This window comes from Saccopteryx leptura, chromosome 2 (genome assembly GCF_036850995.1).
Source record: "Saccopteryx leptura isolate mSacLep1 chromosome 2, mSacLep1_pri_phased_curated, whole genome shotgun sequence".
In the NCBI taxonomy this organism is placed as follows: domain Eukaryota; kingdom Metazoa; phylum Chordata; class Mammalia; order Chiroptera; family Emballonuridae; genus Saccopteryx; species Saccopteryx leptura.
The window spans coordinates 347,914,291-347,929,820 of NC_089504.1; the positions used below are offsets into that span (position 1 = coordinate 347,914,291).

The 15,530-nt window shown below is 54.5% G+C and overlaps 1 protein-coding gene across 4 annotated transcripts in view; it reads left to right on the plus strand.

Annotated features, from left to right (window-relative positions):
- The window catches only part of SRCIN1 (SRC kinase signaling inhibitor 1), a 72,362-nt gene that overhangs the window by 39,126 nt on the left and 17,706 nt on the right, over positions 1-15,530 (plus strand). For all 4 annotated transcript variants that reach the window (XM_066364372.1, XM_066364375.1, XM_066364373.1 and 1 more), the window contains 8 exons: positions 2,487-2,682; positions 3,255-3,453; positions 3,885-3,978; positions 4,475-5,334; positions 6,354-6,446; positions 6,691-6,734; positions 7,015-7,202; positions 8,292-8,467. In XM_066364372.1, coding sequence (XP_066220469.1) covers positions 2,487-2,682; positions 3,255-3,453; positions 3,885-3,978; positions 4,475-5,334; positions 6,354-6,446; positions 6,691-6,734; positions 7,015-7,202; positions 8,292-8,467 — 1,850 coding nt within the window. The remainder of the gene's footprint in view (positions 1-2,486; positions 2,683-3,254; positions 3,454-3,884; positions 3,979-4,474; positions 5,335-6,353; positions 6,447-6,690; positions 6,735-7,014; positions 7,203-8,291; positions 8,468-15,530) is intronic.

Below are 15,530 nucleotides of genomic sequence, written 5' to 3' on the forward strand. Positions count from 1 at the left end.
GTGTGAGGTCTTGGAAAGTGTTTTTTAAAGCTCCCAAATGATTCTGCCTCAGCTTGTGGGGTGTTTGGGAACCTCAGATCCTAGTCTGACGGTCCCCAGTCAAGGTTCCCTCTGCCTGATCGCAGACCAGGACTCGTGGGCTCCCTGGAACACCTCCAGGGACAGGTGCGCACTGCTTCCCGCGGCAGCCCCTGTCCTACCTTTGGGAAGCTCTGCTTGAATTCCTGTTTTGTTTTCTCGCCATCTCCTTCCTAGTCGGGAAATCCTTCTGAATGTTTCCCTTTCCCCTGCCCTGTTGTCTCCCCCATGGAAGGAAAGAAATGCAAACAGGCTTTCTCTCTCCTCAAGGGGGTTTTCTACAAAGGCTGTGAGACTAGAAGGTACCCATGGGGCCAGGATGGAGATAGGAACTGGTGGGGCAGGGAATGTGGGCATCTCTTCCTCGAGGCTCCCGGGCAGGGTCCTGCCTTCTCAGGAGTCAGCAGTCCCTAGATCCCTGCCCCTCATCCATCTTCTTACTGGCACCTTCCTTGTGCCCCCAAAACACTGTGGTCACCCCCTGCGCTCCATTCCTGCCAGCTGCTCGTTCTGCCTGAACTCTGTAGCCCCTCACCCACACCAAATGGGCAAACACTGACCTTCCAGTTGCCTGGCAACCCCATGACCACCAGACCAGACCTGGTTCCCCACACTGCCTTGCAGCTGAGGTGAGAGAGAAGGGCACAGGCTGACATTGGTGGTCAGCCTAGATCGGAGCTGTAGGGTCCAAAGTCTGGGCACAGGAATCTGTCCCCTCACCCCTACCCCGTTCCTACACTGCCTTCCTCCTCCCCAGACCCATGTCCACCTACTGGTCAAAGCAGTGTACTTGAGGCTGGATACCCCAAAGATCCCCAAATCTGTCCTACATCCCTGAGCCCTTGAGGCCACTTTGGGGACAGCTGGGCACATTGCCTATCAGAGGAAGATGCTGTCTCTTTTCAAGAATATTAATCCGATTGGAACATTAAATTAAGTTAATATGAAGATGGAGATTAATTAGGGGTTAATCAGGATTTGGAGAAGAAGAGGACTGGGGAGGAGAATAAATTATTCCTTTTTAGAGGTACTTATTGGTTGTTTTTTTTAATTATAAAACTGATATATTCTGATTGTGCAATATTCACCCAGCAGAAAAATGTATAAAGTAAAAGAGAGTGCTCGCTTTGGCAGCACGTATACTAAAATCGTGAATGGTACAGAGATTAGCTTGGCCTCTGTGCAAGGGTGTTATGCAAACCGGTGGAAAAGAGAAAGCTGTCTCAACCCTGAGATAACCAATGTTAATGGCTTTGAGTGCTTTGTTGTTTAAAATAGGCAATTTATTTTATAGAAAAATAGAATTGTGCAACATGATTTTTTTCCTGATAATATATGTATGTAATGTACATAGCACGTATTGCCGCAGATCTGACACATGATCTTACTCCCTTAAATAAATGGGGTTCTGACAACAAGCAGGTTTGAAGGGAGAGGCCGGGGCAGAATGGCAGGAGCTATGGTTGAGTGACAGCCTTATCCTTCAGCCAAAAGGAAACTCTTAAAGTGCAGTAGAAACCAGGGTGACTCTATCCCCACTGAGAGAGTAATCAAGTTGTTCCTGGAGTAGGGAATGGTCCACTGGGTGACACTCTTCCCTAGCCCCAGCCAGATGTTACCCTCAACTGTAGCTTTGGGACAAAAAGCTGCTATGCCTGATTCCAAGGGAGGCGTTTCCGGAAGGCTAGCTGCTGTGTGGCAGCTCCTGCTTTGCAGAAAGGCACTAAGGCCTAGCACTTCTACCAGGAGTGCATGTGGATCACACCAGGCTTAGCATGTGCACTGCATGTAATAGACAAGTCATCTGTTTGACACGGGGGTCCAGCTGGCTTTTGGGGGTGTTGGGATGGTTTTTCCAGTAACTCAAAGTCAAGGACATTGTGCCCAGCTCTGTGAGGGCCTGTATACCCACCATCCCCAAGAGGTGGGATCCTGGCGTCCTAGCTCTCTCTGCTTTCTCCCGGGGGCCTGTCTCGTGCCCCCAACCCAACCCTCTGAACTCCACGATGGATAAATTCACTACTCACAAACCCGCCGCTTAATTAATGTCTGGAACTAATGCCCCAATTTGCTCAACGATTCTGCTGCTCACCTCGGTGACAAATTTGTGCTGTTGTTCTTTCAAAGCTTAAAATAGCAGGCGTGCCCATGGCTCCTGCTCAGATGGCTTCTCCTCTGGCTTCCCTGGATGCCTGCGTCCTTTGCTCACTCCTTACCTACTGGGTGTCCCAGGGAGGCAGAGGCCCCAAGAGGCTGGGAACTCTCCTGCAGCCACACAGCCAAGCCTGGAATCCAGGAGACCCTTCTGGGCGTGTGTCGGTTGCTGGCTGGTGGGGGTTCCCCGGGCCTGGATGGGGGCAGAGGGAAGTACTCATGCTCCGTTCCTTTCGCCTGCCTTGCCCCTGCAGACCCGCAGCTCACGCCACACTCAGGGAGCCCAGCCTGGGCTGGCAGACCAGGCGGCCAAGCTGTCCTACGCCTCAGCAGAGTCGCTGGAGACCATGTCGGAGGCCGAGCTGCCTCTGGGCTTCAGTAGGATGAACCGCTTCCGACAGAGCCTTCCCCTCTCGCGCTCCGCCAGCCAGACCAAGCTGCGCTCACCAGGTACTGCCTGCTCATCCATCCTCCTCCTGGCCACTGGCTCCTCCCTCTGCTGGGCTTGCCCTGTCTTCCTCTGCATCCCCTTTACCGTTCCATTTCTCTTCGGCCATCTTTCCGGAAGCCTCTGCCTCCGTCCCCATCTCTCCATCCGCCCCCAGCAATCTCCTCTCAGAGCCCCTCCCTCCCCAGTTTCTCTTCCCAGCCTCCCTCCACCTCTCCCACCCCTCTCCCGGTCAGCATCTGCTGCCCTATCTCTCCTCCTCTTCAGCAGTCCCCCCTTACTTCATAGCCTCCCTTCGCACCCCTCTCCCTCTCAGCCACGGCTCCCCCTCGGCTTCTGTCTCACCTGCTCCTGCCCCCGATTCCATTTCCTCGTCCAGGCTCCAACCTGCCTGGGGTCAAGGAGGTGCCTTGAGAGGTCGGCAGCATGAGGAGTGCCTGGGTGCACCTGCACTCGGGGTCAGCGTCCGGTCTCAGACCCTGTCTCTGCCGGACCAGCTCGGCTCCCGAAGGCCCCCGTCGCTCTCCTGGTCGGCGGCGTGGTGGCGGCGGCACTGACAGCGTCTCCTTCGCAGGGGTGCTGTTCCTGCAGTTCGGGGAAGAGACTCGGCGCGTGCACATCACGCACGAGGTCAGCAGCCTGGACACGCTGCACGCACTCATCGCGCACATGTTCCCGCAGAAGCTCACCATGGGCATGCTTAAGTCGCCCAACACCGCTATCCTCATCAAAGACGAGGCTCGCAATGTCTTCTACGAGCTGGAGGACGTCCGGTGGGCGTGGCTCCGGGGGAATTGGCCGGGTTGGGGGGGGGGGGCTTCCGCGAACTCCTCCTCGGTAGAAGGCTTGACTTCGCAGGCCATTCCCCGGCCCCTTCTGACCCAACCCCAGCCCTTCCTCTCCTCCCGGAGCCCTACCACCCCGCCTCCTTCTCCATCATCCCAGCACCACTCCCTCCCCTCTAAATCATCTGCCTCTCCTGGTTCTCAAAGTCTTGAGTTAGCCTGAAACTGGTGTGAGACCGAGGAAGGGGATAGGGTGGAGGCTGCTGGGTGTCTGTGTTGGTGGCAGGTAGCCTGAGGTATGAGACCCACCGAACAAGGAGTTGGGAGTTGCCATCCCTCTTCCTTCTCCCTGGTGCTGCCCCTCTTCAGCACAGGACTGGGTGATGGTGACCCTCTGAACCCCCCCCCCCACCTTCCAGGGACATCCAGGACCGCAGTATTATCAAGATCTATAGAAAGGAGCCACTCTACGCTGCTTTCCCTGGCTCACACCTCACCAACGGGGACCTCCGGGTATGGCTGGGTGTTCCCAGGGCACTGGGGAGGCTGGGCAGATGGGGTTGGTCCCAGATCACAATCTGTCACCAGGAACAAAGGTCAGCTTTGGAGAAGGGAACATAGAGGCGGAGGCAAAGGAGGCCTCCATTAATTATGGGGTCATGGAGGAGTCCCTACGCTTACCTGCCGCTTTGCTACCCCCAACCCCCTTGTCTGCTTAGGATTTCTTCAACACGTCTCTAGATATTCTAAAGGGTTCTTCCAGGAACCACTCCTTGCCGTTGGGATTCCCCATCCCTCACCATAAGGTGGGCTGCGGGTTGCTCCTCTTGTGTGTCTCCATCTGCCATTTCTACCTCCATTCTCGGAGCCCTAATGGGAGAGGGACCCAAGATACAGCCGGAGTGAGGGAAGGCAGAGAACAGAAGGGATTTCCTAAGTGTCAGGGGGAAGATGCTGGCTCCTCAAGCAAGGGACACCCTTTGTGACCAGCCTTGTGTCTTTTGCACAGAGAGAGATGGTGTATGCTTCGAGGGAGTCGTCGCCTACGCGGCGCCTCAACAACCTGTCGCCGGCGCCGCACCTGGCGTCCGGTTCGCCGCCGCCCGGGCTGCCGTCTGGACTGCCGTCCGGGCTGCCTTCAGGCTCCCCATCGCGCTCACGCCTCTCTTACGCCGGGGGCCGCCCGCCCTCTTACGCCGGCAGCCCGGTGCACCATGCGGCTGAGCGGCTGGGAGGCGCCCCCGCCGCCCAGGGCGTCAGCCCCAGCCCCAGCGCCATCCTGGAGCGGCGCGACGTGAAGCCGGATGAGGACCTGGCGAGCAAGGCGGGTGGCATGATGTTGGTGAAGGGCGAGGGCCTCTACGCCGACCCCTACGGGCTGCTCCACGAGGGCCGCCTGAGTCTGGCCGCGGCCGCCGGCGACCCGTTCGCCTACCCGGGTGCCGGCGGCCTCTACAAGCGCGGCTCGGTGCGCTCGCTCAGCACTTACTCTGCCGCTGCGCTACAGTCGGACCTGGAGGACTCCCTGTACAAAGCGGCGGGCGGCGGTCCTCTCTACGGCGACGGCTATGGCTTCCGCTTACCGCCCTCGTCCCCGCAGAAGCTGGCAGACGTAGCGCCACCCGGAGGTCCCCCACCGCCGCACAGTCCCTATTCGGGGCCACCTAGCCGCGGATCGCCGGTGCGTCAGTCCTTCCGCAAAGACTCAGGCTCCTCATCCGTCTTCGCTGAGAGTCCCGGAGGCAAGACCCGAAGCGCCGGGGGCCCTTCGACAGCCGGAGTCCCCCCTTCCGAGCTTTTCCCCGGGCCTGGGGAGCGCCCGCTCGTTGGGTTCGGGCCGCCTGTGCAAGCAAAGGACACGGAGACCAGGTGGGGACGCTGGCGAGGTCCCAGGGCAGTGGGGGTGGGGTGGAGAGGAAGCATTGGAGAATTTGTGGCAGGATTTTGTCCTGGACTCTGAGATCCCGGAATCTTTTGTAGATCCAGAGTAGTCTAGTGGGGTTGCCAGAGTATTTTGAATGTGACAGGGAAGACAATAGAGAGATGGATATGCCATTTTCCTTCTCTATGCAAGACCTTAGGGGTGGACAAAAGGGCCCCAAACAAGGACTTCGGAGACCTGGGTTTGCATCTGTTCTCTGAACTTGTTTCCCTAACCAAAACTGAGTTTGAACCAGCACTCTGGAGTGCCTTTCTTGCTCAGACAGAATTTGCAGTCGAGAGCTGTCCAGCACAGGGCCTGCTGAAGTCCACCGGGGAGTGGGTGCTGGTAAGAAATAGGGATGCGGGGAGAGAGACGCACAGTCAGTTACATACCCTCCGATCTGGCAGGGCACTGACCTGTCCCTCTTTGCCCTCAGGTAGTGCCACTGAGAGGTAAGAAGTGATTTACATTTGCATAGCTCTCTTGAGGCCTGTGGTTCGGGCAGTGCACTGGGCACTGTCAATACCAAGTTGGGTAAACCCCATTCTGCCCTGTTTAGTGAGGGAAACACATTTTTAAGTGCTTGTAGTTCCCTTGGGAGTGTGTACAGGCACTCCTCAAGGCTGCTGGGGATGCTGGGATGGCTCCAGAGGAGGTAGGGAGGGGCATACCAGGCCAGGGGAAACATGTGGAAGCACTGAGAGGTCCGGGTGAGGCCCATTAGGGAGCCAGTGGTGAGAGATGAGGCTGTAGAGGGAGAGGTGACTGTCAGAGGGAGACAAGCCTACCAAGGTTATACTGGGGGGCAGGGAGGGGGGTGACTGTGGGCTTGATCCCTAGTTGTTGGGGCCCTTTGAATTGTCTGTATGCTGGTGTGGAGGAAGTTGTATTTTCATAATGCGGGCTGGGCAGGAAGGACTCCAAGCCTAGAGAAGAGTTTACTCAAAGCCACCTTCCTCCCCAGGGAGCGCATGGAGGCCATGGAGAAGCAGATTGCCAGCCTCACAGGGCTGGTGCAGAGTGCCCTACTACGAGGTTCGGAGCCTGAGACCCCCAGGTGAGGCACTTCTCCCAACACCAGTCAAAGCCTGTGGTTGGGGCAACAGGAAGGGAAAGTGGGCAGTAGGAGCCCTGGGCTCAGCTGTGCCATTGTCTCACCGTGTGACTCTGGGTGTGAGTCCCTTTCCTTCTCTGGGACTCCATTTTAAGGTCAGGGAGAGATATTATTGAGGTCTCACCCAGTTTTGACTGTATGGGGCCAGCCTGAACCCTCTAGTAGCCATCTTTTCCCTATGCCACAGTGAGAAGATTGAAGGCTCCAATGGAGCAGCCACACCATCAGCACGTGAGTGATTCTTCACCCCTCCCCCACAGGTCCTTAAACTCTCCTAGCCTCATCCATAAAGTGAGGATTAAACAATAGCTACTGGTATATCACTCGGCTAGAAAGGGTAAATGAGTTGTCATCTTAGCCCAAGATGTCTTTGCCCTGGCTCCCGACAGAAGGGCTGACTACTATCTAGGACAGGGAGTCAGAGCCACGTGCCTCTGTCGCTACTGTGTATGGGGGACCCCACCCCCCTCCAAGGCTCATCTGTTCTTCCATCCTTGTGGTCCTTGTGTAGCCTGCGGGTCAGGCGGCCGGAGCAGCGGGGCCACCCCAGTGTCCGGCCCTCCCCCACCCTCAGCCAGCAGCACCCCTGCGGGACAGCCTACTGCCATCAGTCGTTTGCAGATGCAGCTGCACTTGCGTGGCCTCCAGAACAGCACTAGTGACCTGCGCGGCCAGCTTCAGCAACTGCGGAAGCTCCAGGTACCGACCCCTCCGGGGCTTTACCCGTGCCCCGCCCCCTCAGAGCCCACCCACTTAAGCCGAAACTTATTCCAAGTCCCGCCCCATTCCCTTCACTTAACGGAATCACTGGGCATCTCTCCGAACGCTTTCTCCCCCTCCCCTTCCTCGAGTTCCTGTCCCCTCGCTAAATCTCTGTGCCCTCACTAAGCCCCCACCCCTCGCCCTTGTTCCCGTCACTGAACCCTCCTCCCCCTTCTCTGAATCCTCACCGCTCTCCTGAAACCTCACCGCTCTCCTGAAAACCCCCATCCAGCGCACTGAGCTGCCACCCTTTGTCGGTACTCAGAGAAGTCCCAGTTCCTTCCAGCCCTACATTCCTCCCCCCCCCACCCATCCCCTCAGTTCCCCCGCCTTGCCCCGCCTGGCAGATGGTCCCACCAGTCAGGAGCCTGGCATCACTGTTCTCGCTCCTCCAGGGGCCCCTAGAGCCCATCAGGTGAGAATAATGAGCAGAGACAGGTTGGAGGGGGGCAGAGAGTTGCCATCTGGGCAACGGATAAATAAGATCTCGCCCACCCCCACCATTACTCCCAACTCGGTCTTAGAACTGGGTTCGAGGATTAGGTTAGTCTCCTCGTCCCAACCACGAAAATTCTTATCAAACCCCAGTGCTTGAGTCCATCAAAGCCACAACCATATAGTCGCATGATCGGCAGGGCCCTACATAGGGCCACTCCTTGTCCCCCAAATATCCCGTTCTCCTGGTCTCTGTATTACCCCAGCACAGTAACTTTGTCGTCCGCCCCTCACCATCCCACCCCTTCGCTGCTGCTCACGTTCACCTTCTGCATGGGCCAATTCAGCACCCCTCCCTCCACTATCCCCTTGCCGTTCTCCTGCCTCTATTCTCCAGAACTTAGCCCTTGGCTTCTGCCCCTCACCATCCCACCCTTCCGCTGCTGCTCACGGCCATAGCCGAGCAGCCGCATCTGCTGTGGAGCCCGCCCGGCATCGGACTGTCCTCTGCCTGCCTGCTCCCGGCCCTTTCCCTAATGCGTGCCTCCATCCCCTCCCACCCCGGTCCATCGGTCCATCTGCGTTCGGCAGCTACAGAACCTCGAGTCGTTGCGCGCGCTGCTGAAGGGCACGGAGGCGGAGCTGAGCATGCGTGTGTCGGAGGCGGCGCGGCGGCACGAGGACCCGCTACAGCGACAGCGCACCCTGGTGGAGGAGGAGCGGCTGCGCTACCTCAACGACGAGGAGCTCATAACCCAGCAGCTCAAGTGAGACTCGGCGCAGCAGCCGAGGGAGGGCTGGGGGTGCGGCCTGGGTGGCGCGCAACCTGGTTTCTGGTTTCCCTGGGAGGCGCAGCTCCCTTCCTGCTGAATCACAGGTGACGTTCGTCTGTTCTGAAGCCTGATTTCCTTCTCCTGTGTGGCCTGATTTCTCTTTGACCCACAAACCTTTGACCATCTGGCGCAATTCCTGATTTCTTTTTTTCTGGCCTGCTTTTGCTATGGTCTTTCTTCCTAATGATCTGCAGTCTGGATACCCCGTGGCCTGCAGCCTTACTTTCATGTGGCCAGATGCCTGATTTCACTCAGCCCTCTGCTTTCATCCTGGTCTGTGCCCTGTGTAAACTGACCCTCCTGTAGAGTATTCAGGGGGAGCATTCAGGTGTGGCCAGCTGGGTCAGTTTGGTGCTGACCAGTGACAGTTGCCAGCACTCCAGTTCCCTAACCTCTGAGACCAGGCGTGGCCAAGGAAAACTCTCCTTCCATCCTACTGTATAGCTCTAGCTTTTTCTGAAGGAATGAGAAATAGAGTATGCCCCACCCACAAGTGTTTAGACATGGAAGGGTTAACAGAAGACAGTCCCTCTGAACCAAATTTAGCAAATAGCTGTCTGACCAAGATTCGATTGTCTGGCACTGCTGAAGGAAGACACTGCCTTTGGAGAGTGTCGTCCACTGTATGCACCCACCCCACTGCAGCCGGCCCTTGGGGACAGAGGCCCTCCCCCTTCCTCTGGCTTCCTGCTCGGCGACCTCACGTTCAGCTCCAGCACTGAGAGGCTGTGTGATCTGGGCACTTTCTGCCCTTCTCTTTGCTGTGTCATCCTCATCTGTGCCCAGTATTAAGATTTTTGTAGTTCTTTCCAGAGAGGGCTTGGGTTCAACTGGCCAGTGACTCAGGGAGCCAGGAGAGGCTGCTCAGAGGAGCCCAGCTTCCTGTTTGATTGTCTCTCGCAAGGGGCTCCTTGAGAAGTGGCCCTGCTTCGTAGTCTTGGGTCCACACAGCCCAGTGGTACATGTGCAGAGGTCCCATGACCCCTTGTGGCTGAGGTAGAATATCGGGTCATCCCACATGGAAATAAGCTGGTTGTAGCCACTCCATCGGATCTCCAAGTAGACTAGCAGCTGCTATCCCCCTAACCCAAGGAATTCTATTTCCTGACTTTTCTGTTCTCTCCTGGCCCCTTTTCACTCAGCACGTAGGAGCTGGGTTGGAATTTTCAAAAGGAACTTTATGAGACATTAAAGGAAATATAAAAGCACAGAGGCAGAAGAAATTAAAGGGTTGATTTATGCTTTTGTCATATGAGTGTCTGGCCTTCAGCTTCCTAGGGCCCTTGCTTTTCCAGGATCACACAGACTCACTACCCCCTGCCCTGTTATCAAACCTGCTACTCAGAGTGCTCACTTGAGAGAGCTTGGGGGATGATGGATTGCTTCTGGCAGGATTCTCCATGCACTTTGAAGGGGGCTCCTGCATTTTGGGGGTGGAGCCTGGGCTGGGCCGCTCACCAGCCCTGCAGTGTCTATAGCATGGCCATGAGGGCCCTCCCTACCTAGCTCCCATAGTCTTCTCAGGCACTTGGTGGACCAGCAGGCCCCTCCTTACCCCTGTACACTTGCTCTTTCTTGGCTTAGCTCTACCCCTTCTTGAAGTTTAGGCCAATACTATGCTTCATTCAGCTTGGCTTGCTCACCTATTATGTTCTTCCAGACAAGCAATTGAGCTCTGTGTAGACATTCCCCTTGGGGGAGGCCTCTGCTGCCTAAGACCTTTTGGCTTCTGGAGTCTGACTTAGCCTAAACCAGGGCTGGTTTGTAGGCATGTGACCTGTGCAGTAACATGGGGCCCCATGCGCGTAAGGGCCTCATGTTTGGTTTAATGCTCTGTTATCACTGTCTTGAAAAAATTTTTTTTAGATTTTTTAAAATTGATTTTAGAGGGAGGGGGGTGAGGAACAGGAAGCATCAACCCATAGTAGTTGCTTCTCTGTATGTGCCTTGACCCGGCAAGTCTGGGTTTCGAACTGGCGACCTTGGCATTCCAGGTTGACGCTTTACCCACTGCACCACCACAGGTCAGGCTTTTTTTAGATTTTTTAAAAATTGATTTTAGAGGGAGGAGGGGTTGACATTTTTAATAATTTTCTAACCAGGGGGAAATCTTCATTTTGCATAGGGTCCTGCGAATTATATAATTGGTCTGTCCTGATCCTCCCCTCTCGACCCTTCCAGGAATAAACCTGGGTCTGCAAAGCCCAAGCTGATCTCAGTGTCTAGGCTTAAACTGATCAGGGACTCATTTGCAGAGCCTGCCCAAGTTAGGGGACCCCACCCCAAAGTGCTCATGGAGCCTAAGGTGAGGGAGGGCCGGTCCCTTCGGCCTGAGAGTTGCAGTGCTCTCCTATCCTGAAGGCTCACCTGCATCTGCCTTTGAGTGAGGGTCTCTCCTCGCTCAGTGTTGAGAGTGACCATTGTACACAGCTAGCACGCCCTGAGTCATTCAAGTGCCATACAAAGCAGAAGAGGGTTATTCTTTCCCATGTGACAGAGCAGGGGCTGCGGGAGACAGTGGACGGCTGTGGGGTGATATTAGTCCAGTGTGGGAGTGAGGTGCAGTGGAGCCCAATGGCTGATGTCAGACATAAGTAGACCCTGCTTTGCCACAAAATAGTTATATGACCTTGACAAGTTACTTAATCTCCTTGAGTCTCCTTTAAAAAAAAATTATTATTATTTTTTTTTAAATTCAGTGAGTGAAGGGGAGGCAGAGACAGATTCTTGCATGGCCCCTACTGGGATCCACCCAGCAAGCCCACTAGGGGGAGGAGCTCTGTCCCTCTGGGGCCTTGCTTTGTTGCTCAGCAACTGAGCTCCTCTGAGGCCCTGGAGCCATCCTCAGATCCTGGGGGGTGGGGGTGGGCACGGACTTGCTCCAATTGAGCCATGGCTGCGGGAGGAGAAGAGAGAGAAAGAGAGAGAAGTGAGAGGGGGAGGGGTGGAGAAGCAGATGGGCGCTTCTCCTGTGTGCCCTGGCCAGGAATCGAACCCGGGACTTCCACATGCCAGGCTGACACTCTAACACTGAGCCAACTGTCCAGGGCCAAAAAAAAAATTTTTTTTTGAGAGAGAAAAACATTGATTTGTTGTTCCACTTATTTATGCATTCATTGCTTGATTGACTGGGGATTGAACCAGCAGCCTGGGCTTAGTGTATGGGGACGATACTTTAACCAATTGAGCTACCCAGCCAGGGCTGAACCTCTTTTTTTTTTCTTTAATGCCAAAGTCAGTTGTATTAGTTAAAGTGGCTTATTAATTAGTTAAGGTTACTTCTATAACAAATCATATAATGGTTCAAAAGTAATAGACACATCTTTCTTATGGAACAGTATTGGGTGAGTTAGTGGAATGGCCCACCTCCAGGTAGTCATTCAGGGACCTGGGCTGATGGAGATCTTGCAGTCTTCAGTACGTGCCTGCCAAGACCCCCTAGACTGAGGGTCGTTGCCTTTCACCCAGCGGGAAGGGGGGGAGAGAGCACAGAAGAGCTTACCTGGGAGGTTTTTTTTATTTTTTTATTTTTTTATTTTTCTGAAGCTGGAAACGAGGAGAGACAGTCAGACTCCCGCATGCGCCCGACCAGGATCCACCTGGCACGCCCACCAGGGGGCGACGCTTTGCCCACCAGGGGGCGATGCTCTGCCCCTCCGGGGCGTAGCTCTGTTGCGACCAGAGCCACTCTAGCGCCTGGGGCAGTGGCCAAGGAGCCATCCCCAGCGCCCGGGCCATCTTTGCTCCAATGGAGCCTCGGCTGCGGGAGGGGAAGAGAGAGACAGAGAGGAAGGAGAGGGGGAGGGGTGGAGAAGCAGATGGGTGCTTCTCCTGTGTGCCCTGGCCGGGAATCGAACCCGGGACCTCTGCACGCCAGGCCGACGCTCTACCACCGAGCCAACCAGCCAGGGCACCTGGGAGGTTTTTATGGGTGAGGCCTAGAAACAACACGCATGCCTTCCACTCATATTCCATTGACTAAACCTCAGTTGAATGGCCACTTCTAACTGCCGGGGAGGCTACGAAATGTGGTCTGCTGTCTGAGCCATTGTTTGTCTATGTGTAGCCTGGAGGTAATAATGATTCCCACTCACAGATTTTTTTTAATTCTTTTTATTTTATTTTATTTATTTATTTTTTACAGAGACAGAGAGTGAGTCAGAGAGAGGGATAGACAGGGACAGACAGGAACGGAGAGAGATGAGAAGCATCAATCATTAGGTTTTTCATTGCACGTTGCAACATCTTAGTTGTTCATTGATTGCCCTCTCATATGTGCCTTGACTGCGGGCCTTCAGCAGACCCTGAATTCAAGCTGGTGGGCTTTTGCTCAAACCAGATGAGCCTGTGCTCAAGCTGGCGACCTCGGGGTTTCAAACCTGGGTCCTCTACATCCCAGTCCGACGCTCTATCCATTGCGCCACCGCCTGGTCAGGCCAGATTTGTTTTGAGGATTAAATAAGGCAGCGATTTTCAACCTGGGTGCCGAGGTAGGCACACTGGCATGCCGCAAGAATTTTTAAAATGTGCAATACCTGACTATTTAGTCAGGGGCACTGACCTCTTTTCCTTTCGATTGTCCAAAAATAAAATGACAACAGCTAACATAACAACAGCCATCTCATGTGAATGAATCAAAATGATACCTATTTTTTTTTGTCAGATTGGCAAAGAATATATTTTTTGGTGTGCCGCAGAATTTTAGTAATTAGTTTATGCGTGCCATGAGATGAGAAAGGTTAAAAATTGCTAAAATAGCTCTGGCCAGTTGGCTCAGCGGTAGAGCGTTGGCCTGGCATGCGGGGGACCCTGGTTCGATTCCCGGCCAGGGCACATAAGAGAAGCGCCCATTTGCTTCTCCACCCCCCCTCCTTCCTCTCTGTCTCTCTCTTCCCCTTCCGCAGCCAAGGCTCCATTGGAGCAAAGATGGCCCGGGTGCTGGGGATGGCTCCTTGGCCTCTGCCCCAGGCGCTCGAGTGGCTCTGGTAGAGGCAGAGCGACTCCCCGAAGGGGCAGAGCATCGCCCCTGGTGGGCGTGCTGGGTGGATCCCGGTCGGGCACATGCGGGAGTCTGTCTGACTGTCTCTCCCCATTTCCAGCTTCAGAAAAATACAAAAAAAAAAAAAATTGCTAAAATAAGGTAATGAAAGGGAAGGGCTGAATGTGGCACCTGGCAATACAATAAGTGCTTAGGGCATGATAGCTCTTTAAGTAGCAGTGCTGACTCCCAGGATTTTATCCTTGGCTCCAGCGTGGTCTGTCTTTTTACCCACTAGTTGGATGAAGATGTATAAGGCATGCTGATAAGATTTGCTGATGACACAGAGCTTTGAGGGGAGCAAATCTGTTGGCTGGTGAGAACTGAGATTCGGAAGTTGTTCCAATCTGGATAGTTGAGCTAAAACCCAACAGATGGGATTTGACAGGAATGCATGTAAAGTCCCGCATGTGGGTCAGGGATGTCAGTGACTCAAGCACAGAATTGAGGTGACCTACCTGGGCAGCAGTTCCTTCTTTCTCCTTTCTTTCTTTTTTCTTTCTTTTCAAATTTTTTTGGAGGTCCCACCAACATCAGCAGTTCTTTCTTTCACTTAGTCATTCGTTCCAGTTATTTAGCAGACCGCTCTTCTGCTCCAGGCACCGGGCATTGGAGACGAGTCCAGAAGACGTGGCTCCGGTCTGCCTGGAGCTGCACAGTCCCGCCAGTGAGCTCGTGGGGGGCAGGAAGCAGACCCCTAACCCCAAGTGTAGAGAGTAGGAGCGAAGTTCCCATTGAGACCTGAGGACAAGTGGGAATTAGTCACATGTCTGTGCATGTGTGAGTATGTGTGTGTGTGGTTCAGTGGAGTAGTCTAGGCAGAGGAAATGGCATTAAAAAGTCCCAGAGAAGGCAGCACATACAAGGACCTTAGAGAAATTCTGGACGGTTGTAAACGGGAGCGAGCTGGCGGAGGACAGGAGGTGTGGCTGGAGGGAACTTCAGACCAGCCCCCAGGCCTGACCCCTTGCCTCTCCTTTCCCATCTGCATTAGCTTATTTCATGCTTACAATGGCCCCCGCAGGGAGGAGCCCTCGCCACCCCCATATTTTGGATGAGGTGGTTGAGGCCTGGAGATACAGGTAACTTGCCCAGGATCTCGCCATGGGAAGGGGTAGAGCTGGGACTGGAGTTTGGATCTCTCTGACTCTGGAGCCAAATATTCAACTACAGCAGTGGTCCCCAACCTTTTTTTGGGCCACAGACCAGTTTAATGTCAGAAAATATTTTCACGGACCGGCCTTTAGGGTGGGACGGATAAATGTATCACGTGACCGAGACAAGCGTCAAGAGTGAGTCTTAGACGGATGTAACAGAGGGAATCTGGTCATTTTTTAAAACTAAAACATCGTTCAGACTTAAATATAAATAAAACAGAAATAATGTAAGTTATTTATTCTTTCTCTGCGGACCAGTACCGGTCCGCGGCCCGGGGGTTGGGGACCACTGAACTATAGTACGACCCTCATGCCCTCCTTGGCTACCTTGAAGAGTTTGGATTTTAGCTTCAGAATGATGGGATCCATTTAGGGTTCAACACGGGGTGGTGACTTGGTCTGATTTACATTTTAGAAAGATGTGGGGTTAAAACAACACGAGCTCAGCACAAGCCAGCTGAAAAGCAAAAGCAGTTTTGTCCTCAAAGAAAGAGGCTAGGTGTCTGGATCATTTGAGAAAAGGTAGGCAGACGCGGCAGTGCCACTCTGCAAGAATGGAGCGCCCTCAGGGGCACGTGCAGCTGCCGCCGGCTCTCTGAAAGGCTGCCAAGGTCTCCGCTGCTTCCTGGGCAGAGTGAGAATCAGAGGAGGCAAGCGGCAGGGAGAGATGTTTGAGCTGATGCGGCTAAAGATCAGAACTTCAAAAGGGGACCCAGGGTCCCTGTTAGGGAGCTCTTCTGAAGTCTCATCTCTGAGGTTTGGCGTTTCTGATTTCACTCGGGCATGTGGCCTTGTGGATGGC